Consider the following 24,973-nt stretch of genomic DNA (forward strand, 5'->3'; position numbering starts at 1 on the left):
TTTTAAGTTCTGGCTGTTGCCCTCCAGCCGGGTCTGATCACAGCCGAGCCGCCTGGCCTCCAGAAACCTCCCTATTTTTATCTGGTAATTGAGCCTCACTAATACCCACTTCATAGAGAATAATAAGGCTTTTGGATTCATCAGCCACAATGTAGCACACAAAGTTTAGGTGCTTTATTGTTGTAATTATTGTAATTACTATGGATTCCGAAATCAGCTTCGTTTCTGTGCCGCCCATCAACCAAACGACTGCAAGCCATGGGAGTTTCTGACTGACTTTTAGGCTGAATCTTGGGAAATCCTGAAACATCTAGCCTGTGTGAATCTTAATACGTATGAGAAAACTGGTGGGCCCATTACTGCAGGAGATGCTGGTCACAAGTAGGGTGAGCTCGGCTGCAGAGCATGGCCTCTGTCATTACTTCCCGTCTTTCACCAAGCAGGGTGCAGAACGACCTTTGAAGGTGAGACCTGTAACTTTCCCTAGGACAACCTGCTCACATTTCATACACTGTACCTTGGGCTGAGCCTCTAGCATTTTCTTTGAGGATCTGGAAACATGCAATGTGTTAACGACACACAGTAAATTCTCACCTTCTAGCATATTCTTTTGTGTTTGCATGTAACTTGACTGCTTTAGGGTTTTGAGGGTTTGGGTTTTTTTCTTTCTTACTTTCTTTCTTTCTTTCTTGCTTTCTTGCTTTCTTTCTTTCTTTCTTTTGCAGTATCTATATCACTAATGCTGTTACCATAGTTTTTTTTCCAAAGTACCAAAAACAAGGTACCTCAGTATTTAGAAGAAAGTCACCCGGAAAAACACTTTTTCCCCATAAGCTGCAAAGCTCAGGCAAATTAGTCCACAGTAAGGGTGCCTGGCTGGCTCAGTCAGTAGAGCCTGCGAGCCTTGATCTCAAGGTTGTGAGTTGGAGGCCCACGTTGGATGAAGAAATTGCTTAAAAATAAAATATTAAAAAAAAATGATGGCCACAGTATATCCAGTGGGAGTCTGGCTCCTCCCTTCTCTGTCCCACTTTGCTCAGTGCGCCCGTGGGCTGAGCCTATACAGGAACCCTGTTCAATTCCCTTAAGCCAGCTGTGAGGGGAGGACGGACACACAACGGAATCCATTGGTCACAGAGACAGCAATGGGACTCCAAAATTTACTTAAAGTTTCAAACTTCAAGTTTGAAGGCCCAAGTTTATCTAGACCCTTAGCAGTTAGGGATCCAAAATACTCAGTAAAACATCACCCAGAGTATCTCGGGCAGCTTTGTTGGAACACTTCTATGCCCAACTCTTGGCAACATCCAACACCTTGCCTTTGCGTGCAACTTACTTAGAGGGAGTAGGTAGACGCTATCACTTTTCCCTTGGGAGGGGAGCTTGGGGGGGATCTCAAACTCCTGACTGTCTGCAGAACAAAGTTCAAGTTTTACATTAAAACAGTGACAACAAAAGCAGGCCGTGCACCTGACATTCACTTCCTGAACATCTAATGTCTGCTTACCCTTCCTGGAAATCTCTGACTCACGTTCCTGCAAACACAGAGCTTACTGGCATTCCCAAAGGCCGGTGGTTCTGGTTCACAAACTCAGATGCCACAGAATTACCTCGGAGGCTTGTTAAAAGCAGAGATGTCTGAATTCCCCCTCCTTGCAGATTCTGAGATTCCGATTTGTAGGTTGGGTGGTTTTTATTTTCCCCCCTAAACTTTCACTGAGAAAATTTTCTTGGTAGTAAGTTTAGCAATTTGTGACTATGACTCAGTGATCTAGCAGAAGGTTCCTTGGACATGGTTGGCGAATGATGGAGGCAAGTATAGAGATTCTCCTTTTCCCTTTAAGAATTGAGAGACTCTTCTATAACAAGGTTTCATTTTAATAAGGTCCTCAGGTGATGCAGATGCCTCTTCGAGATTGAGAACCACTGTATACATTAACGTGAAAACAAACAAATGAAAGAACTAGTTTCCTTAGGTTTCAGGGCAGTTCAGAGACAGAGAAAGATATCGGTCTATCACCTAGAGATCTTATTAAATACAGACTTCGATTCAGTGGGTTTGGGGTGGGATCTAAGATGCTACATTCCTAACATTTGCAGTGATGCCGATGCTGTTGGCTCCTGGAACACACTTTAAGTGACAAGGGTTTCAAGAGCACAGGCTGGAGGAGGGCGTTCCACAAACCTGGATCAAATCCTGGCTTCCCCACTGTACTGTGTGACCCTGGGCTTGGTACTTAAGCTCTCTGGCCTGTGTTTTTAATCTGTAAAATGGGGGTGGGGGAAGGGAAGAGTCGTACTGACCCCAGTGTACTGTGAGACTTGTCACAGTGCCTAAGCACTTACAAGGTAAGCACTTGAAAGAGTCTAATCAGTGGTAACTCCTAAGCGTTTACAAGTTTACCAAGTTTTCATTTGAAGGGTTAGGCTTCTAGTCTCATGCAGAGCTGACAGAATGGCTATTTCTGGCCTGGTGACTGCCTGGCTCGTGGCATTGACTTTGGCAAATTACAGCTTCGCTTCAACTAGGTTTTTCCAGTAATGGGCTTGAGCTGAGCAGGAGAAGGCAGGGAGGACTGAGGACTCCTTATCCAGATTGTGGGTGCTCCGTGGGCTGCTCCCTGCCCCACAGGGTCTGGAAACGCAGGGGTCAGAATAGGACGAGGCCGTTTCTTCTCCACGGTGGTTGGTATTTCCAGTTCATGTTTATGAAATACGTATCATTTCAAGGCTTTAACAAGAGAGAGCCTTCCCTCTGCGGTTGATTTAGAATCATACTTACACTCTTATTACAAGTTAGCATTCTGGGCTCTAACTCCCCTGGGGTTCCCATGGCTTGTTCTCGGGACAGCTAGAGTTATAACACTGGTCAAACCCGCTGACCATGTCATTCTGAGCTAGCAGACGCGGCCCCCTTGCCGCTTCATGCCAAGGATTTTGATTCGGTTTGGAGGCGGTTAGAGCAGAATCCTGCTTCTTTGAAATAGAACGCCTCTTGCTGTGGGTTTCCTGCTTTCAAAACTCCGAACGCTCTGGAGCAATGAGCTAGGATAGCCGCAATTTGAGAGTGAAGCCTGTCCCCAGGAGAGCCGATGACCAAGATTCCAGCATTCTTCAGTGGTCAAGGGGGTGATTATACTCAAATACGTGTTCTGGAATTTAAAGCGACACCCAGCACAGGGTTCAAACAGCAGCAAGATGTTCGGTTAATTAACTTTTGTCACCAGCATTCTCCTTTGCATCCAGTCACACTGGAAGCACCTCGCTCTACTTTCCCTAGTCCTATTCCCCTCTTTGAATACTGCCTGCATCCCAGCCTTTGATCTGGGGAAGCAAGACTCTCTCTCTGTGATTAGACACCCCTGCAGCCAGAGGGCATTCTTCAAGGCATGAATATTCTTTCACTAATGACCGAGTCTTATTGTTTTTTTTTAAACCACCCCTCACAACTAGGATGATTTTTCCTTTCTTTTAAATAACCTTATAATTAGTTTCACAGATAGGAGTTAAAGGCCAAATTATTGGTTGTTTCTTTCCTTGCTTTTATCCCTAATTTTGGGCATTCGCAGAGAGGATACAGGGTCCTAGGAAAAATTCCTCTTATATTAACAGATAATGGTGGCAAGAAAATGGATTCCCTCTCCTCTTTTTTAGGAGCTGAGGTCTTAGTCCTGCTAGCCAGGAGCAGGTAGATACCTCCTCCTCCATCAGAGGAGGAATTCTGTGCCTTTGATTTTCCTAGGGAAGCAACAGAAACCCAGTTCGTGGATTTCCTGGAAGGTGGTGAGGAGTTTGCTGGCCCTAAGTTCAGTACTGTTGTGCACGAGACCCCCAGACTGCCCCATCTGGGTCATGCCCTGGGGGTCGCTGAAGTAAGAACCACAGGGCCTCCTCAACCCAAAAGAAAGGGTAGGCTCGAGAGAAGAGAGCTGTATAGATGGAGATGTGGAAAGATACTTTGTTTTAGGAAAACATGAGCCTCTAGGCACAAAGGAGACATTTGAACTGATGGAAGGCTCTATCGCCTTGGAAAAGAGAGGACCTTTTGTGGAATCCCAGTCCCAAACCCAATCAGAGTGGGACGTGGGGGACAGGGGACAAAGGAGAGTATGAAAGAGAATGCAACCTGTAAGCCAGGTTGGGCCTCTGGGGAGAGGAAAGCAAGTTCTTGAGGCCATTTGAGAAGTATATAGCAGGCGCGTCCTCAGTGCTGAAATCTGGTTAAACCAAATGAGATAAGAAACAAGTAGGGGAAAATTGCCGTGCTGATATGAGTCACACTCACTTAATGAATATACCTGCACTGAATACTGTGCTCACGGATTTCAGGCAATTAAAAACATTGAAATGCATGCCGAAGAGCAAGATTCCCTGTCTTTTTCCTTAATATGGTGATTATTATTGTTATTATTATTTTAAAGATAGCCCATCGTGGAAGCCCATAGTTTTGCCAGCAAAAACAATGTCCTGCCATCGTTAAAAGTATGCTACAATTTGTGGCTATGTACCCAGCGTTTGACATGGAGTGGTGTTCTGTTTCAACCCAATTTAATTACATGCTCCTTTTATATATCGTGGATGGCTCACACTAGCAGAATTGTTTTGCCTGGTGAAAAACTGGCCATGACTTGTCATAATGGGCTGGTTTATAGAACCACTGAAGTATAGTTACTGCCCATCATTCGGGAATTATGGCACCATAACAACCCTTTATTTACATATACTGCTGAGACAGTAAAAACAGCAAATAGATTTCTTAAGTCGAGACGGCAGAAATTTCCCCCCAGGGCACTTGGCCCTCATTGTGGCAGTAACATATGCAAGTCTAAATAACTTTGGTGTCTGTATTTCGGCAGTGCATCATTTCAGGGACAGTTTATAACATTCTAATAATAAAATGGACTCTAAATTTGGAGTTGGGCTTCACGAACATTAGATGGTAATGCGCACAGCAGAATCTCTAAGTGATTTGTGAGGAAGGTTTAAATTTGCTAATCACGCCACTGCTGAGAGACTCTGCAAAGGGGCTCAAGTGTGATCAGTGGCTGGGCTGTCGGAAGGCAGCAGAGCCTTCAACTAGCGGAGTGCCTGACCTAGTTTATGTTAGCACACAGATCGCATCTGGGGGAAGTCAGGGATTCTTTCATTTCCAGACTCCCAGGACTTAGATGGTCTTGGCTTTTGCCTCAAACAATAGAAACCCTCTATTCCCTTCCCCCGCTTTTTTCACCTACTTTGTTCTTTCTTTCTTCTTCATGATATACGTTTGGGGAAAAAATTTATTGGCGTAAATCATCGCGCTCTCATTGACTGTTTATCTGTCCTGAGATTTCATGTAAATTGCCCTCTCTTTATTCCTGAGTTTCTACCCCTTTATGGAATTGTCACTGGATTTATTTTTAATGCGTACATTTTAAAAGCATGCTCCAAAGCATCTCCACTGTATTTCCATTCCTGGAGTGGTGGGTTCAACTCTCCCCTCCCTTTAGCTTCTAGTGAAGTTACATGTCTGTGTGACAAAGGGCTGTGTGGGGACACCATGATTCAGACTACCAGCAATCATTCTGCAGTGACACACAGGCAGCTCAAGAGGGCTGATGCCTAAAAGGGGGTCCCATTCCTCCCCAGGCCTGGAAGGGTGTGTAGGGGGGGGACGGAGGGGGCCGCCTTGACAGCATCTCTGCCCTCCTGAGGTCACCGCCCTAAGCCGGTGACTTGCTGCGAGAGGACTGGTTAAACCGGACACTTCTGTAACTGTCAAGCTCCAGGACCTTTCTAAAGGGGAGTAGGAAGCTCGGCCAGCATTTGCGGTGAATACTCCTCTCAGGGAAAGCACCCGAGTGGGTGAAGCCTGTAAAAGCCAGTCCCTCCCGCGGGTCGATCCAGCCCCTCTGCCTCCCCCACCCCCCGCCCTGCAGATGCCCGGGCCCGGTGCACTCACCCCCGGAGGGCAGGCCGGAGCAGCTGCCGCCGTGCTGGCACGGGCTGCGCTCGCAGGCGTCGGGGTAGAGCACGCAGCCCAGCTTCAGCTCGGTCAGGCCCACCACCTCCGCGAAGCTGCTGCGCTTGTTCTGCAGCGGGAGCTCCTTGCTGTTCAGCACCACCGAGTCCAGGCAGCCCTGGAAGCCGCTCAGCACCTGCGTGACCCGCGTGTCGCTCAGGCTGCGGACGCTATCCGCCTGCACCAGCGCCCCGAAGTAGATGGCGCTCTCTGTGCTCAGCGTCTGGAAGTAGAGGGGCGCCCTGCGCCGCTCCACGTAGCTGTCGTCCAGGGACAGGCTGGTGAAATTGCGGTTGAGCTCCAGGAAGACCGAGTGCCAGCTCCCATCGTTGACGGCGCGGCCCGAGATGCCCAAGATCCCCGGGCCATTGCCGCAGTCCAGCTGGAACCACAGCTTGCCGTCCACGATCTGTGTGGGGAAGGAGCACCGGGGCGCTTTTCAGTATGCGTCTGGCAATATACGCCCGACACCCTCTTCCCTCTCCGGCCCCGGGAAGCCTCTAGAATGGACTTGCTTTTGAGCCAGTCCTCAGCCTGGTGTGGCTTGATCTCTCCCCATTATGTGCCATGCAAACGCGTGCCTGAAATGTCACAGATCTTGTAATTAGTAACAGGAGCACAGCTGCACAGATCCACAATTATATTTAAGAACGTTCCTATTCTTTGGATCTTTGCCCTTTGAAAGGGCACAGCAGTATCTTGTTTCGGGGTCTGTTCATTCTCTGTACCCTCCTTCGTTATTCCCACCACAAGAATGATTTCTGTGAACTCAGTATTTATTTACAAATATTTATTGAACATCTACTATGTGCAAAGCAATGTTCTAGGTACCATGGAGACCACCGTGAGCAAAAAGAGTTACTATCTCTGACCTCAGGGGGCTTATGTTTTAGGGGTGGGGGAGATGGCCATAAATCAGATAAGCACAGAAATACATACATACTCCCCAAGTAAGTGTGCGTGAGTGTGCTAGAGGGAGAGAAAGAAGCCAGGTAGAAATAAAAGATCTCTTACTTCCCACCTTCATATATACTTAGGATTTTAAAGCCCTTCTCTATTAAACACTAGCATATTCTTAAAACGATTCTTTAGGACAGCTGGACACTTAGGTTAAGATTATCCCACAGAGCGCTCAGGGCCTGGCCATTTGCTTAGAATATAGCTATGTATCTTTAATGACATTTGGCCCCCCCAGAAAGGCTTTTCTGGATAACTGTTTATGTCTCGTAGATGCTCCCAGCTCCCGGTCCAGGGTCAGCTACAATAGAGACCCGCCTGCTTTGATTGTACTGGGGCAGGGAGGGCATCCAAGTCTGTTCCGGGAGGCTAACGAACCACAGGGGGACAGGAAACTCAGAAAGTGTGTGCTGTTGAGTGATGGTGGCTGGCCAGGACCTGTTGGCCAGGGACTGGTCCTCCATGGAGACCCAGGTTCGACTGTTGCTGGGGAGACGGGCTGGCCTTTGAATCCCCTGGGGTCTACCCTCATCCTCGTTTCTCAGAAACCCAAGGTGGCTTGAGGATCCAGGGAATGATGCTGGATCCCTGTCCTGCCAACAAACCAATACTGGGCCCTGAAAGGATTCACAGCCAGAGACTGTGAAACAAAAGGTACTTTGCTGGCCTTTTGGTATGACCCAGCAAAGGGGTCTCATGGGGGCCAACATCTGAGTCATGCACGTGCAGCAGGCCTTCATTTAGGATCTGCTGACATTGGTGGTCTTGTGCCAGAATCTGGGCAGAGAGAGGGAAGGGGAAGGGAAGGGAAGGCAGACTTTCCAAGTCTCTGCAAGCGAATGAGGTATAAATGTCAAACGAATCCATAGAAAACAGACTGACCCACTCTTTACAACATGCGTTTGATTTAGGGTGACCTGATAGGGCTTTGTCACACTATCACTCATTCTCACAAATGGAGTATTTCTTTACCTATGCTTCAGTATGTCCCACAGACAACTAATCCTCCGGGACTCGCATTTCTGCCTCTGGGGATTCTCTAGCACCTTCTCTCCCTGCGTATAAAGTTAAGCCACGGGAGCACGCAGACATGGAAGGCAGGGGGCTGTGTGAACCAGGCAGAGCCCTGGGGACACACGAATGTTTTGGGGCGCCACACCCAGGCATCCTGACAAAACGGGCCGGCCTCTCTGGGCTTGAGACCCCCTTATGTGGAGAGTGGAGATCGTTGCTATGGCCCATTTTATGAGGAGCCCATGTCCACTGCAGAATGGTTAGCTGCCTCGTACGCAATACATACACACTGCACTCCGAACTGCAAATGTATCCATGTAAAGAGGCCGGAGGCAAAGATTTGTTTTTTTCAGAGAGCTTTCCTAGGTGATCTATGCTGTTGCCTCAGTCATTTTTTTTGGTTCCACAAAATGGACTGAATGGATATTGTAAATCATACCAGCAGACTTGCTCGGGAACAACTCCTGGGTAATATCCATATTTTTATTTCAATGTAAGTAATAAAATGATCAAATGCGACTTTGGGGACTTCCTTCCTCTGGCACAGTCCATCTGCTGTTCTGCTCCGTGGCTACAAAGCGCTGTCCCCAGACTATCAAGGAAGATAGTGAGATGGTGAGGGTGTGATTCATCAAAGGCTTGGTAAAAGGATGTATGCAATTAATAGATTCCTCGGTCCATTCCCCTCTCCAAGCCCACTCCCTACTTCTTGGGATAATAACCAAGTTGCAAATTCATCTGGGAGAACCGATGTAGCTCTAACATACTCACGTACATCGAAGTTCCGTAACTAAGGAACATAAAGCGACCCCATAGTAACAGCGAGTACTGTTCACTTTGCTTTGCTGTTGAGAAAAGTAACAGCAGCAACCTGCTGAATGAATAGGAAGCCTGGTGCCTTTGGACAACGAAAGTGATTTGTGCCCTCAAAATTCTAGGAGTTTGGAATTATGAGCCTTGTCTAGGTGACACACCAGAGTGCTGATGTCAGAGGCAACTTTGCAAAGGTCCTCTTTTCCTATGTCACAAGCATATTATGCCGGGGAGAGAAGAGACTACTTTCGTGTCTGAGTCCGTTCACACTGGAAACTCATGCTCTGATCATTTTTAGTTTTTCTCTGTCTCCAGAATAGGGTAGACCCAGTGTGAAAGGATCTCTCTTTAAAGTGGACAAAGCTTTCTCAAGTCAGAGGGCAAGCTATTTTAATAGAAATTGTGCTGTGCATGAAACTGTTGGAAAAAAAAAAAGTCCACAGCAATGATCTGAAATGATGTGCTGGGTTGGGAGAGGCAGGTAGGCAATTTGTTCAATGAAATGCATAATTCTGAGAGCAGGGCTCTAATGTTACGAGATATTTAGGTCCTCAGTTTTGTCGGAGATCAGTGATGTGCTTTAACCCGGATCTTGAGTGGCATGGGGCTTAGAAGACAAGAGATCAGAGCTATAAGTCATTTTGTAGGAAAGTAGGATTTTGAGTGAAAAAGTATAAACGATGGCACAGTCTTGCTGCTTCAGATCCCTGGCGTGTGGTTCTAGCAAGTGCACTAATGCCCCAAAACCTGTAAGAGGGTTATCAACTATTCTTTGTAAAGGGAACTTTTTGAAAACCTGTTTCCAAGGCTGCCATCAATAGTTGTCTGGCTCAAAAAATATGCCTTAGGGATGTCTAGATGGCTCATTCGGTTAAAGGTCTGCCTTTGGCTCAGGTCGTGATCCTGGGGTCCTGGGATCAAGTCCCACACAGGGCTCCCTGCTCACTGGGGAGTCTGCTTTTCCCTCCCCATCTGCCCTTCCCTTCCTCGTGCTCTCTCTCTCTCTCAAATATATAAAATCTTAAAAAAATACCTTAAAGGAATAAATAAATGATCATCCCAGCCCTCCAAACCTCTTCTTTTGATAAACACCTGTCGCATTCCTGACCTTCTTGCCTCTGTCAGAGGGTCAGAGCCACTACTGACTAGTTATGTTTGGACAAGCCCACCCATTCTCTCTGAACCTGTTTTCTTATAGGCAAAAAAGGAAGCACTCTTATCTAGGCACCGGAGAGTATAAAAATACACACATGCATTTTGTAAAGTACTTTGTAAACTTTTAGGCATCTTATTATTATCATCCTGCAATTATTACTTAACTCACTTCTCAGTGATACTCGTACCCAGATCCTTGAAACTCTGGAATCTCGTGGGGGCTTCCTTGTTACTTTTCTATGTCAGAAAGATTGGCCATTCCGAGTGGGCTGTTTTATAAACCAAAGGAGCTTTCCCTGACCATCTTCCTTTTATTCCTGGGTTTAAGTTAGCTGTGTCTGAGAATCATCGACATGAAGCCATGCGTCATCTATACCCTCCTCACAACGTGAAATAATGACATTTCTAGATTAACAAGCAAGGACTTCTTGTGCTCTTGCTATAACATTGGACCCAAAAGACGAATACACAGAGAAAGCTATAAATCTCTCCTGGTGATCTGACAACCTTCTTTTACAGGTTTGAGAAGAGCCACAGAACCTATCCCACTATTTTTATTCTTGGTTTGGCTGACAGAAAATTCAGAGTCATGGTTTATGTTCAACTGATATAGCAACCCTTGGTCTAGATTTTTCAATGATGATATTCTGGATATTCTGTCCTTCCCCACTTCCTTGGTTGGGTTTTAACCTTTTATTTTCATCTTAATGGTGCCCTGATCTTATTGCATTTTGGTGTTTATGGTAAGCCTGAAATCTCTTCTGGAAGAAGACAGGGTAAGCATGGTCAACAGAAGAATGAGCGCCTTCATGGCTATTAAGAAACAGTGGTGCTCCTTGTCCATGAACATTTTCAATCCTTGAGGTCCCAAGCAGTTCTTCAACTGTCTTCAAGGGGTTCCCTTCACCCTTATTGATTGTCTCAACTACTTTTTAGAGAATGTGCTCTAACTGGGAAAATATAAACAACCAGGAGGTGCAACTTAAACAAAGCATTTCAGTGTATCATTGAACCCGAGTACAAGGACCATACTATACCTACAGCCAATGAAATTAAATCTTGCATGAGGCTGGAAATGTTAAGCAAACAGATTCCAATCCCCTAAGTGGCTATTCCTGGCGACTGTAGGAGGATATCTGCAATAGTTCAGTGCAGCTGTGTCCTGCTTTAGGCAAACTCAACATATGAAAAGCAAACGCACCGAACAGACAGATTGGGGGCGATTATTCACATCAGAAAGGGATTAATGGAAGGGTTCCTTCAAATAGCAACCATCCAGCGTTTATTAGAATTCCATTTACAGAGATTCAATTTACACAACTTTCAGAAACACACTTGTTTCATGAAATACAATATACCTTCGGAGCCACAGCTGCCTAAAAGGTTTAATTATTCTTCTTTCCCATCCCCAGGGACCTGTGTGTTTTAGACCTCTGCCAGCAAAGTGTCAAATGACAAGCTCCGTTTTAGGATCTGGCCATTCAGGACCAGTAGTTTTGTTCTCTCTCAAACGTAAGGCTATAGAAGAGAACTGCCAGCAGAAAGTGTTTGCCTCATCGGGAAGTTCTGCAAGCAGCAGTCCTGTTTGAGCTTGAAGGAGAGAGAGGTCGGTGACGCTTCGGCTGATCCCCGGGAGCCAGTAACTGTGAAGGGCCAGAGCCCTTCCCAGCGAGTACACAAAACCCCACCTCTTAGGGCTATTTAGGGAGTGATCCGCCTACCCAGGGCAGCTGGCTTCAGGGGCCGGGAGGTTAGAAAGACAGGACTTAGGTCTTTGCCTGTGTCTTCTCCCACCATGAATATCTGATTTGAATTCACTGTTGGCTACAACCGTGCCTCCAGAGCTTCTCCTGTTTTCTTTCCCAGAGCTGAAATGACTCTTTTGAGTTGAGTGAGTGTGGGTAGTGGGAGACTCCCCATGGAAGTTTTAAACCCCAACTGCCCTCTGCCTCCCTCTGGCCACCACACGGCCCCTGGCAGTACCAGAAGCCGGTGAGTACAAGTCTGTGTGATAAGAAAAGCCGCGGGCATTTAATGTCCTACATCCTTCTCTCCCTCCAGGATGAAAGCCCAGGTCACCTCATCGACTTGGATGTGACCTATCAAACAATCAAAGGACAGAAGCTATAAAGGCCCACCATGACCCCAATTAAGCCCAGTGATAGAACCCTAGGAAGGAAAAAATTGCCAGTCATTTCCACTTGTATGGGCACTTCCTACTGGTCAGACTGTGTCTGCCTCTGAACGCACTTACTATGGGCTGGGACAGGAACCTGGTGGGAATGGGAGAATAGCGTCCGGTTAAACATCTCCCTCCTTCTCTCCCTTCTCCTCCCGTGCTGGAAGCCTTCCTCGGGTCGACAGATGCCCCAAATGTGACTTTCGATGAAATGATGGTAGCAGCAGGGCTGAGAGCCGGGGGACAGCACGCAGCGAGAGAAGATGGGAATGCGGGTCCAGCCCTGGGCGCTTGTGAGCTGGCCAACCCTGGGTAACTAACTCAACCTTTCTGAGTCTCTGTTCGCTCCTGGATCAGATGGGGCTGATCATATATAATAATGTATTATATTAACTTTATAATAAAAAACAAATGAGGCACATAAAGCCGTTAGTGTTCGTGTTGTCACTGGATTCACGATGCCACCGGAAACTCTGAGCTGCATACAAATGCCAGCCTTGCTCTCAAGGAGACCTGGCTGCTTCGGAGGGTTTCTGAGGCTAGCAGTGATTGCACAAGTGGGCCATGGGGGGCCATGACAGGACGTATGGAATGTCGTCTACCCTAGATCTCCAACTTCCTCCCCGAGTGAGAACAGAAGTCACCTTCAGGGGTCAGTGGGGACAGGCCCACATGGGAGAGGAGGACACAGCCAATCTTTTTAAAGGACCACCCCTGCCGTGGGATTGAGTAGCAAGAGATTCTAATGAACTGTTGCATGATTACAGCTTCAAGGAGGGCAGCCCTTGAACTCACTCTAGAGAGAGATGCCCCAGTACCCGAAGAGCCAATTCTGAAGCTGAACGTATGAAAGGAAATGGGGTGTTGGCACACTTCCCAGTACCGCGGCGGCCCCTCTTTGCCCTCAAGCCAGTTTCTGGTCTTCTGAACTTAAAAGACAAAAAAAGATTTTGGGCCCCAGTCCGAGAGCCAAAATATTAGCATGAGAACTGACTGCAGGAAAAGATAACCCATTTTAATTACCTTCAGAATTATGCAGGGATTTGCTCTGGTGTACATTATAATCCCGTTGCTTTGGAGGGTTCGCAGGCGCAGAGCTAGCCGGAAGTCCTCTTCTTTGCTATTTTCAGACAGCCGGTATTTGATGTAACTGTTTCCAGCAAAGCTGAGAGAAGTGTGCCCTGAAAAGACCATTAGGAGAAGACATATGTATTGGGAATATCCAGAAACGGTCAGAGACACATGAAATCACCCAACAACCACCAAGCAAGCTGATGAAAGACCGTGGGAAGTTAATGAAGGCATTGAGGAGAAGCCGCTTTTGATTAAAAACAGGTTCTCTCCACTTCAGGCCACACTCTAATTCCGAAGTGCAAAAAATATTAATTCATCAGCTACCAAAATATCTCAGTGGTCTCATGCCAGGGAAAACTTGGTAAGCTCTATAACCTGAATTTTCTCAGAGTCTCAATGCCCATTTTCTAAAATGAGCACTGTTCACAGATACACCCTTCCTGCCCACCCCCAGTCACTCAGACACTCAAAAACTCGCCACTCCACGAAACAAGGGAAAGATAAGGCCATTTGCAAAGAGTAGCCATCGTCCCCGAGTATCTTAGTGTCAAATAGCCAACTGATGTCATCGGCACTAAGGTTGAAAGAAGGAAGTTCATGTCTTGCTCATGGGTCGTCACAATTCTACTTTTTGACCACGAATTTCAAGGCTAGCCTTTCCAGAATCTGCAGTCCTACCACATTGCCGCATCCTGAGTTCACCCTCTTTTGTACTGAATCCAGCTTTATGTTCTAATGAGCAAAATGATGCTGAAAAGCTGTCTTGCTGGGGTGGGATGTGGCAAGTGTGAAAATATATCCAATGGATGAAAATCATGGACAATCACAAGTTTTCTACACAGAAAAAAGGAAGGGAGATGGGCAGAAAGTGACATCTGAAGTCACAAGACTTGTTGGCTTTGTTGTCATACCACCTGCTGTGTGCACAGGGTGGGTGAGGGGTAGGGCCAGCCTAAGTATCTTTCAACTCTAAGCCCTGGATGACTTCAAAGGCAAGTGTGGCAGTGATGTCTTCACTTCACGGGCAGCTCTTTTCTTGAAATCCCCTGTGCAAGAGCTTTGACTTCCATGTTTGAGAACAGGGCTTCTCTTTGCAGAGGCTGAGTTTCTAGAACCCCATGCTTAGCAGAGTGCCTTGCAGTATAGTAAGCTTCATTGGTTTGTATTCCCCCTACAGTTGCTGTTATAATCACCACTTCATACATATTTCTTGGATTCCAAGAAGGGTATCAGTGCACCTGTATTTTAAATACATCCTCTACCAAAAAGAGTTCTCTTGGTACCAAAAATGAATACCCTTCTAGAGTTTAGATGTGACAGGGAATAGGCAAATCAAAGTATTTCAGTTGAGGGAGGATCGGAAACAGGATCGTTTGGATCGAAATAACATAAATACGTTTCTTTCTTTTCCTTTTTTCTTTCCTTTAGGACACAGAGGTGAGCAGCTCTCCTTTCGGGAACACGCAGCACGTTACACAGCTCCAGCCGAGAGTGTGCTCACATGGTGCTCTGGGCTGGGCTCGCCCTATGGAAGGTCAACCGCACTGGCTCAGCTGTACCTTCTGGTGAGCTCTGTTTTGTGGCTCTGGGTTGTGCAGCCCTCTGACCATCAAAGGCCATGCCACGGGTACTCTGACTCCCCTGCCTAACCGATGGCCTTCTATTTTCCATTTCACACTCTTAACATCCGTGCGACACCACTGAGAACACCTGTGTGGTCTTCCTGTTATACAAGGAGTCCACGGTCACTGCGTGTTTCCTGAGCACAGGCTGAAGCTGTAATATGTCCCAAGAACATGGGAGGGCGGGTGTTAGCTGTGGTCCATTCTGAAGGTAAATGTGGCTTGCAGACAGAAATGCCTTTCAGGAGAGCTAGGTCTGTGTCCTTTACTCAAGGGCAAGTGATTCAGGAATATGAATCCAGACCCTCAGAATTGAACCCCACTCCGCACCTGAGCACTCTCCGAGCTTCCCCGGGGGACACTGGCAGAGGTACGGTCTCCTGCTGGCTTCGTAACCGACACACTGCATGTCCCCTGGACATGGCTTCTCCGTGCAAGGGTCGTTGGACCCTGGGCACAGTCCTCCTGTGACAAAAGGAAACACACATGATCAGTACGCAGGGAATCACCTTACATTCTAGGGGGTGCTGGGAGGGTTCCAGAGCTGGGCTCTAGAGGCTCTGGGCTGAGAGACAAAGGGGCCACCCAGAAGCAGGAGCACCCAAATGGGCTTCACCTGGTGTGAGTGCCCATCAGATGTCCCCACATTGGCTAAAAGCTCACCGCCAGCCTGAAGTAGGTTGGCTGCGAAGAATACACGGAGCGCTTCCTTTTCGGTTCAGATATGCCAAGGTCGTAACTGGACCAACGGGAGCTGAAAAAAAATCACACTGCACGTGCTCTGGTCGTTATTTACTGGAGTGGGGTTCTGCACATGGTGCTACCCGAATGCATTGCTGGAGTTTCCATTTGTCCTACACCCTTTTTCTTTCCTGCCCTGAAAAACGTCGAGAGCAGACTTCGGAAGATGTTAGCTGTTGTTTTCAGAGGGGAAAGAAAAAGACGTTTCTAAAGAAAAGTATGACTAATTCTAAGTCACGCAAGCACAATTCCCATTGTTTCCTAATCCCTTCTGCTACCCACTCGTGTATCGATTAGCTATAAGGTGCCCTACTGCCTATCAAAAACAGTTGAATTATTGCCGGCAAAGGCAGGTTTTCTTGCTACCTGTTCGATGCTCACAGCAGGGTGCGATGAAAGGTTAATCCTTCAGAAAGAAAAATCCTAGAAAGCAGATTAACTGATTGAGGCAAAATTCAGGACCCAAGTGAGTCATTTCTGAACCGTGGTGAAGGCTAATGCAGGTCCAGCGAAGGAACTGCACGATTCAGAAGTCTTGGGTATTTCAAATGCGAGTAGGCCACTTTCAATGTAGTGAGAGTTTAAGTGGTAAAAGGACTATAGGAAAGGAGACACAAATGAAAAATCGCCCACAACTGGGTTAGTGGTGGCTTAAAGGAATACCTCTTCTGTGAACCAAGGACGTGCGGGCTATCAGCAGCTTCCTTCCTCGGATCTGACCCATTACCAAACTCCCTTCCATCCTAACTCCTTCCTCATCATTAAGCATATTGTCCCATTATATAGTCGTTTCTTTGTCCAGGAGAAAGCAGACATTTAATGCTAACTATGTATAAACATTTAAAAACTGTAATCCTTGAGAAGAGCAATGTAAGCAGCACCAGCAAACTCAGAACTCATAAATCCTATTTTCCACCGGTTTAGAGCTCAGCCATAAAAGATACTCTTGGCAATGATCCAGCTTACAAAGTCTTAGAAGATGAAGGGATTTTCAACTGAAAATTTGGAATGATCTCTACAAATGGTTCTAAAAGACATAAGTGCCCCAAAATACATCTTCCTATTTTTGTTGCAAGAAATCTTTACTCCTGCCATGTATTTATCAATATTTATGCAACTTAAAACAGCTGTTCTACCACCTTATGATCTTCAAAGTGCTTTTGATAACCAGCTTTAAAGTAATTTTTGGTGCATTCATTCAGCAAATAATTTTTCTTAGGGTCCAAGAAGTGATAAGCCTGGACATATAGATTATTAATTTATTTATTTGAAAGAAAGAGAGAAAGAGAGAGGGGGAGGGAGAGAGGGAGAGAGGGAGAAGCAGACTCCCTGCTGAGCAGGGAGCCCGTCTCGGGGCTGGATCCCCGGACTTTGGGATCATGACCTGAGCCGAAGGCAGGCACTTAACCGACTGAGCCACCCAGGTGCCCAAAGCCTGGACATACAAAGACGAAAGGAAACAATGCCACCTCTTCCTCCCTCCGGGAAACAAGCAGCAAACACACGAGGACGATACAATAAGGTATCGCCTTGATGGAGGTCTGTGAGTGCAACCAGAGAAGGGACAATTGCGTTTGCTGGGAGAACGTCAGAATCTTCACTGAACAAGGGGCATTTTATTTATTTATTTTTATTTCTATTTTTTATAATTCTTATTTTGTTATATTAGTCACCATACAGTACATCCCCAGTTTTTGATGCCATGTTTCATGACTCGTTATTTGCGTATAACACCCAGGGCTCCATGCAATATGTGTCCTCCTTAATACCCATCACTGGCCTATCCCAATCCCCCACCCCCCTCCCCTCTGAAGCCCTAGTTTGGTTTCCCAGAGTCCATAGTCTCTCATGGTTCATTCCCCCTTCTGTTTACCCCCCTTCATTCTTCCCTTCCTTCTCCTACCCATCTCCCTGCTATTTCTTATGTTCCACAAATGAGTTTCACTCATTTGTGGAACATAAGAGAAATTGTCTTTCTCTGCTTGACTTATTTCACTTAGCATAATCTCCTCCAGTCCCGTCCATGTTGCTGCAAATGTTGGGTAATTGTTCTTTCTGATGGCTGAGTAATATTCCATTGTATATATGGACCACATAAGAAGGGGGCATTTTACATTCAGGCTTGAAGGATGAGAGTCTTTGAGGAACAAGGGGCTGTGTTTCATGGGAACGAGCTGGCCGTAGTGAGTGGCTCGACTGCTTGCGTGTGTTAACGCTCCTTCATGAAAAGTTTACAACTCTGCAGCTGACTCTTCGCTGTCTCCGTGCGTGGCTTTGTTTCAGTTTCAGATGGCCTGCACCCTTCTAGGCTGCTCCTAAATGTGGGTCCGTTAGTATATGCTCAAAGATGCTAACTCCGCCCCATGCTAACCTTGGCCACATGGAGGTGGCCATGTGCGTAGATGAATCACAAAATGCATCCCATCCAATAGCTGGAACTCTGAGTCACCTGGCATCACCTTCCAAGCACAGCCATTTCTTGCTTGTTTACATAGTTAAGAAATCTATTTCTTCCGGGGCACCTGGGTGGCACGGCGGTTGGGCGTCTGCCTTTGGCTCAGGGCGTGATCCCGGCGTTATGGAATCGAGCCCCACAGCAGGCTCCTCCGCTATGAGCCTGCTTCTTCCTCTCCCACTCCCCCTGCCTGTGTTCCCTCCCTCTCTCGCTGGTTGTCTCTCTCTCTGTCAAATAAATAAATAAAATCTTTAAAAAAAAATCTATTTCTTCCCATTCCAAGGACATGCCTTTTTCTGTGTCCTACTTTCACCAGCTGAAGGATGTCTTTCTCTACATGTCTATATTTCTGAGACACAGCAGCATAGACCCCATTTCTGCTCTAGTGCAAGGCTCATTGCTAAGAAACTGTGCCTTATCTAAAGTCCAGTTTAAAAGCTACTATTTCAAAGGGGGAAAAAGAGGGCTAGATAGTTTCAGACCCATGACAGTAAAGCTATTTTCTCCTGCAGGAATTACAGTGAGATTAAAAAAAAAACCAGCTATATGCATATATAATAAAAACTAAACACAGTATTTCATATTAAAACAGCATTTGAATACTTCTCCCTTTTATCCACATTTTTTACCTTTTCTCTTACCATCAGCCCTGCCCTGGTAGCTGGCACAAGGCTTCTTACTCTGTCACCATCTCTCTTATCTTGGGATAGAGCCAAAGCCACTCAGACCAGCAGCTGGGGTTCAAACTCACAGCTTTTTCTTTTTTTCTCATGTCATAACCATAGAATCCATATAATTACACCCACTAAATTAATAGATTATGTGAGATCCAGTGCCCATTATAAAAACTAGCTGGAGGATATGTTAAAAAAATACATTAGTGTAAGTATTATAAGATGTGCATTTAAAAAGTAATAATATTAATATACATATTAGATATATAATAAGTATATTTCTATTCATTCTAGCAGCCATTGACTTTAATAGGTTCTTTTTCTTTCTTTTTATTTTTAATAGGCTTTTTAAGGCAAGGGGGACAGTTCTTGGCAAGTGATCTGTCTCTTGATGCATTAAAAATCCTCCGGGGCCTCCCCCACCAAGTCCTCACCCCAGACGGGAGCAGCCGTAAGCATTCAGCTGTCAGCTCGCTCTGCTCATGCTCGGTCCGCTCTCCCGTGGCTCAAGAGAGCAGGAGGGCAGATTAGAGGCCGGAGGTTGGTGTAAAACGTAACGTCCTCCCTAGCTGGGGACAGATGTGAGCATGTGCACACACTGCGGTCTATTACGAATAGAGAAAGACTTCTGGCTACGAAAAACAGTTTTCCCCAAACTGAATATCCCCCATGTACGATACTGTAGTTCTTCCTTCCCTATCAATTAGAATAAGATATTAAGTCCTTTCTGACATGTGTATTGTTAGAGGGACTTGACCTTTGTATGCCAACGCTGAACAATGTGTGTCCTCGACCTCAGATACACCCAGGTGTTTGGGTCCCAGGGACACTTTCCTGGGGATGATAAGCCTCTTTCCAGCCAAAACCCTACATTCTCTAGCAACCTGAAACCCAGTATGCTTTAAATGGATGCTGAGGGGTTCACTTGTTTTTAGAAATCCCATGTTTATATCACCCTCCTCTCATGAAAGTACAGACACTACTATTGTGAGTCTGAAAGACCCTCTTTCTGGCCGCGGATGGTGCCTTATCATAGTAATAGTTATGAGACAACAGTGTCAGGTCCCATTGGCCTCTGGGAGGAAGTTTATCTTATTAAGTATCATTAAATAATCCAGGTTTAATTAACTTCGCTGTGATCAGTGACAGCGCGGGGGGTGGAGGCTTGAGGCTTACACATTCCGCGCCTGCAGGCATCCATCGGTTTGGTGCCAGAGTCAGCACGAAGGGAGAAGGGGCCCACTTTATCACACCCACCAATGCCATTTGTTGTGGCAGGATAGAAGGATCGGATGTTTTTAGCAACTCCGCAAGCACGAAGCAGGCAGAGAGAACTCTGCTCCCCACGCCCAGGTCCCCTCAAGAAGCCCGTACAGCATAACAGGAAAGGATCTGCAGCCACAAAGAGCAGGCCTGGAGCTCGGCTCCGACCAGTTATTCCACTTATGTACTGTGTGGCTCTGAACAGGTCACTTAACTTCTCTGAGCCTCGATTTCCTTTTCTGAAAAACGAGGATAATAACCATAGAGTTGTGAGGATTAAATGGGCTAACGTAGGTGAAAGCAATTTTTACTTTTTAAAAGATTTTATTTATTATTTATTTGTGTGTGTGTGTGTGAGAGAGAGAGAGAGCGCACACACAAGCAGGGGAAGCAGCAGGCAGAGGGAGAAGCAGGCTCCCTGCTGAGCAACGAGCCCGATGTGGGACTCGATCCCAGGACCCCGGGATCATGACCTGAGCCAAAGGCAGACGCTTAACCGACTAAGCCACCCAGGCATCTGTGAAGGCAATTTTTAAAGGGAAAAACTTGAAGTAAAAACAAATTATTACAAGGTCTCAAAACTGAAGACACTAATTTGACTCAGCCTCGTGGCAGAAACCTGAACTCAATTGTAATCGTTTTCTTGCTGTCTTTTTGGGGTCAAATTCACGATTTGTAAGGTGATAGACGACAGGAGACGCCGTGTGGCTGGGAGACACAAGCTGAGGCCTGCAGCGTGTTATCCCTCAGCGTGCCAGGCCCCCGCGGGCTCAGCCCCTCGGCCACCTTGTCGCAGGCAGAACCTTGTACACAGCCTCACAAGGAGAAAGGTGCCCACGATGTGGCTCTTCTCCGAAAGAAGGTTTCCACGTTCTGAAGCGCTGCTCAGGTGTAAATTTAGGTCACTTTCTGCAGAGGTGACAACGTACAACTCACTGGAGCAGAAGCTTCAGAGCTTTGGAGCCTACACCGGGCAGAATGGTGATCCTCCTGGGGTCTCTGGAGCGTCTCGCTGCCACATTTGTGGCTCGTCCCCTCGTCTCCCCAGAATTCCCGCAGCCCCAGGGATTAAGTCTACGCCTTGAGCGAATACATCAGCGTCCCCCTGTTATTATTATCGCCATCCCTTCGAGCTGAATGAACCTCTTAATGTATGTTTCTTCCGCATTATACTGTGGATCCGGTAACGAACGGTAAGTATCCTACGCCCTGAATTCACACACTTTGCCAAGATGCCACGTCTCAGCAAATGCTGCACGCGCCAATAAGCTTTCCTCTCAATTCTTGGCCTGCATAAGTTTTAAAACATATTCTCCAGAGACCTCTTGGGTTTGAAGTGGTCTCTTACAGTTCTCCCACAAGCACAGAATCATCTGGAATGGTGTTTGCTTGGCTCAGCCATATTTTCTGGATGATTTCGCTTAAATTTCATTGAACACATCCTCTCTGGGCGGCTGTGTGTGGGTGGAATATATAAGGGAAGATCCGCACACTGCGAAGCTGGTTTCACCACCGGGGCAGACACCTCTCAACCCCCCTGGCATTTTGGGACTTGTATGTATTGGAGATGAGGGCTCTGCAGACACGTAGCTGTTATGAATATAAAATGAAAACTTCCCAGTTTGCAGGGGGAGCCTGGTTAAGATTCACACACTGAAGGGTATTTGAAACCACTGGGATGGGGACTGTGGCATTCTTCTCGGAGCGTTAGCCTTAACAAACGCCAGCCCAAGGCAAACCCAATCTCGGATTTTTCTCTGCTTTTTAAAAACTCATCAAGGCTAAGTTTTAAGTGTCTTACTGCTTCACAGAAGCCTTCGTCATTTTATTTTATTGTGTTTATTAGAAGTGCGTTATGGGGCCCCTGGGTGGCTCAGGTCATGATCCCAGGGTTCTGGGATTGAGTCCTGCATCGGGCTCCCTGCACAGTGGGGAGTCTGCTTCTCTCTCTACCTCTCTCCCCTGCTCGTGATCTCTCTCTCTCAGGCTCTCTCTCTCAAGTAAATAAAATCTTAAAAAAAAATAAAAGAAGTGCATTACCATGACTGCCTATCATGGATTCCATTTACCTGTCCCCCGGTATTCCTCTCCAGGACTGTCCTGATTCCTCACCATCCCTGTCCTTTGTTCAGTGCATGATGCTGGCTTGTGCTCCAAGAGGACGGGGACCATGGCAGCCTCACTTACCACTATACCCCCAGCACCCTGCCCAGGGCTGGCAAAGTATTCACATCACTGCTGAGTGAGCAGACAAAAGGATGCCCCAAATCTCTGGGCCTTTCTCTTCACTGCTCTCTGTGCTGACAGTGCATCCCCTGCCTGGCAAAGACCCAGCAGGACAAGCTTCACTGCTTCCAATGCCTTTCATGAACTCTTCTGATAGGACCGAGGACTCCCTCTTTTGTGCCTCCTCTGTGTCCTAACTACACCACCCACAACTGTTTATAGCTTCTGTTTGTTTGCAGCCAAGGAGCAAAGGAACTTCTGCAGTTTGCCTAGGAAAAGAAGCTTCAAGGGGTCACAGCAACTGCCCATTAATATCTGGAGGGCAGCTTGTATAGAAGGAGTCAGACAGGTCAGGTTCTGGGTGGCTCTGATGGATGGAGCTGGGCGACATTGCGAGGAGGTGGGCTTCGATGCACTAGAAGGGAGAAGATCGTCTCAGGTCCATCTTGTGAGGTTGTGAGACTGGCGAAATTAGTGTGCCAGGAATCTAGTTAATGAGATGTCTGTTGTGGGAGGGAGGTTGGATTGGATACTTCGAAGTTCCTTTCGAATGGGTGTGGAAGTAAGAGGGCACCATGCTTGCGGCTGCCCGCTGTGAATCAGGGTGCCGCTGTTTGCGTAGCTCTGCGACTTTGAGCAAGTCTGCTGATCTTCCCGTCAAAAGTTAAGTTTCCTTAACTTTTGAGGAAGGTTAATGATACCGTGCCTTTATGGTTATTAGAAGGGTTAAATGCAATTACGTATGTTGGAAAAACAATGCAGTCACTGGTCACCACTCAATAAAAATTAGTTGTTACACTTGTCCCTGCTTCTCCCCTCCATGCCCTGGCTCTCGTGCTCTCTAGGCATCCTTTTCAGATCTAACTCAGTGGGCATTGCCCTCCGTGATGTGCTGCAGTGTTGCTCTCCCCTCCCTGAGCAAATACTTGTGACAGTGCCATATGCCACGGCTGAGAGCGGGACTGCTGTTGCTCACTCTTTCTGGTCACCGCCATGCGTCCCCCATGGCCAATGCTCCCTTCACCTTATTCGGAACTCTGGCTGCCACCGCCATCCACACCCTGTCTTAAATTCTGATGGTCTCCTAGGGAATCCATTCTCCTGCACAACTGGCTCCGTTTTGATAGATTTTTATACCAGATTTTTGGTTTTTTTTTATAGACTTTATTGAATTTTTTGTCAGAGAGAGAGAGGGAGAGAGGGAGAGCACAAGCGGGGGAGCGGCTGGCAGAAGGAGAAACAGGCTCCCCATTGAGCAGGGAGCCTGATGCAGGACTTGATCCCAGGACCCTGGGATCATGACCTGAGCAGAAGGAAGACTCTTAACCAACTGAGCCACGCAGGCATCCCTGTATTAGACTTTTGAAAAGTCAATGGCATTTTTAGAAAATGGACAATCAGCACAGCTGTGTGGGGCCGCAAGAGGACAGAGCATCAGGGACAGCCCACAGGGCACCCATCGTTCCCTGTTCATTTAAATTGGCATCAGGCTTCCTTCCTGAAGTGCTGACGTTCATTAAACTTGTGAAGTCTACCAGGAGTCATCTCATGACATCACAACTTTGTATCTCTTAAAGTTCTGTTCAAGCATGATGCTCGACGGTGGCTGGAATTTAATGAGCCTATTTGGCACTAAAATTCAAGTCTGCTTTCATTTTTTGTCAAAGCAACTCAGCGTTTTGGTACAACATGCTAATTTTGTTAATTGGACCCAAAAACTGTGCAGGAGAGAAAGAGGAGTTGGAAGTGGGGAGGAGAATATTGAGGCCAGATCTGTATAAATATTGCTACACAGTCCGGAATAGGCAGCTACCTCTATTTATCATCGTAATTATTCCACCAAGTGGTGGAAAAGTCCATTTATTGTATCTGCCAAGCTCCCAGGATAAACCGAGGAGCAGTCAATACCAGTTCTGCGCACGTGTGTGTGTGTGTGTGTGTTTTAAGGGGAGCATTCACTGAATTCAATTACCTCTCCATCCAATAAATGAGAAAATGCCTAAAATGCCTAATGCTTTCCTTAACAGTTCCTTACTGTATTTTCATTAGAGGATACTTGAGAAGAAGTGAGAGCTATTTCTATTTCTAACTAAGAGTTTGCCCCTGAACCTGCAGGAAATCTTTCCTATTTTATCTTGCTGTAGATTTCTCCAAGTTTGCTTTCCTAACCACCCGTTAGAATCACCCTGGGCTACGTATATAGACCCCTAGGCTCCACCTGAGCCCTACTGTTGTATTTGAGTGTGGGGCTGGCAATGGGCACTTCTGGTAGGCCCCATGCATGCATGTTGGTGTCTGAGAGTCCTTCTGCTGCCCCGTGATGGTGCTGTGAGGCTGGTCAGCAGTCTGCTGGGGGAAATGGGGCTAACTGAGTATTCTTTTTTTTTTTTTTAAAGATTTTATTTATTTATTTGAAAGAGAGAGAGCACAAGAGGGGGGAGGGTCAGAGGGAGAAGCAGACTCCCCTGCTGAACAGGAAGCCCAATGTGGGGCTCCATCCCAGGACTCCAGGATCGTGACCTGAGCTGAAGGCAGTCACCTAACCGACTGAGCCACCCACACGCCCCCTATCTGGGTATTCTTACAAAGCAGGTAACGCTGGGTCATGATTCACGTGTAAGAAATGGAAGAAGCCTTGTTCTTAGGATGCAGATAATAAAAGAAGGGCCCAAGAAGAGCCGTAATTGAATCCACATGCCACCCTCACAAGCCATACAGCCCCGGGCAGGGCACGGAGCTACCACATTCATCAGATGGAGATGACCGTTCATCACCTGCTGAAGACGGGATGGGGCCAGA

General features: G+C 46.8%; 1 protein-coding gene across 5 annotated transcripts in view; it reads right to left on the bottom strand.

The window, feature by feature from the left end:
- Positions 1-24,973, bottom strand: part of FAT3 (FAT atypical cadherin 3) — a 671,276-nt gene that overhangs the window by 23,421 nt on the left and 622,882 nt on the right. For all 5 annotated transcript variants that reach the window (XM_002920733.3, XM_019801263.2, XM_034666166.1 and 2 more), the window contains 3 exons: positions 15,146-15,280; positions 13,143-13,300; positions 5,942-6,410 (listed from right to left, as the gene is read on the bottom strand). In XM_002920733.3, coding sequence (XP_002920779.1) covers positions 5,942-6,410; positions 13,143-13,300; positions 15,146-15,280 — 762 coding nt within the window. The remainder of the gene's footprint in view (positions 1-5,941; positions 6,411-13,142; positions 13,301-15,145; positions 15,281-24,973) is intronic.

This window comes from Ailuropoda melanoleuca, chromosome 8, assembly GCF_002007445.2.
Source record: "Ailuropoda melanoleuca isolate Jingjing chromosome 8, ASM200744v2, whole genome shotgun sequence".
NCBI lineage: Eukaryota > Metazoa > Chordata > Mammalia > Carnivora > Ursidae > Ailuropoda > Ailuropoda melanoleuca.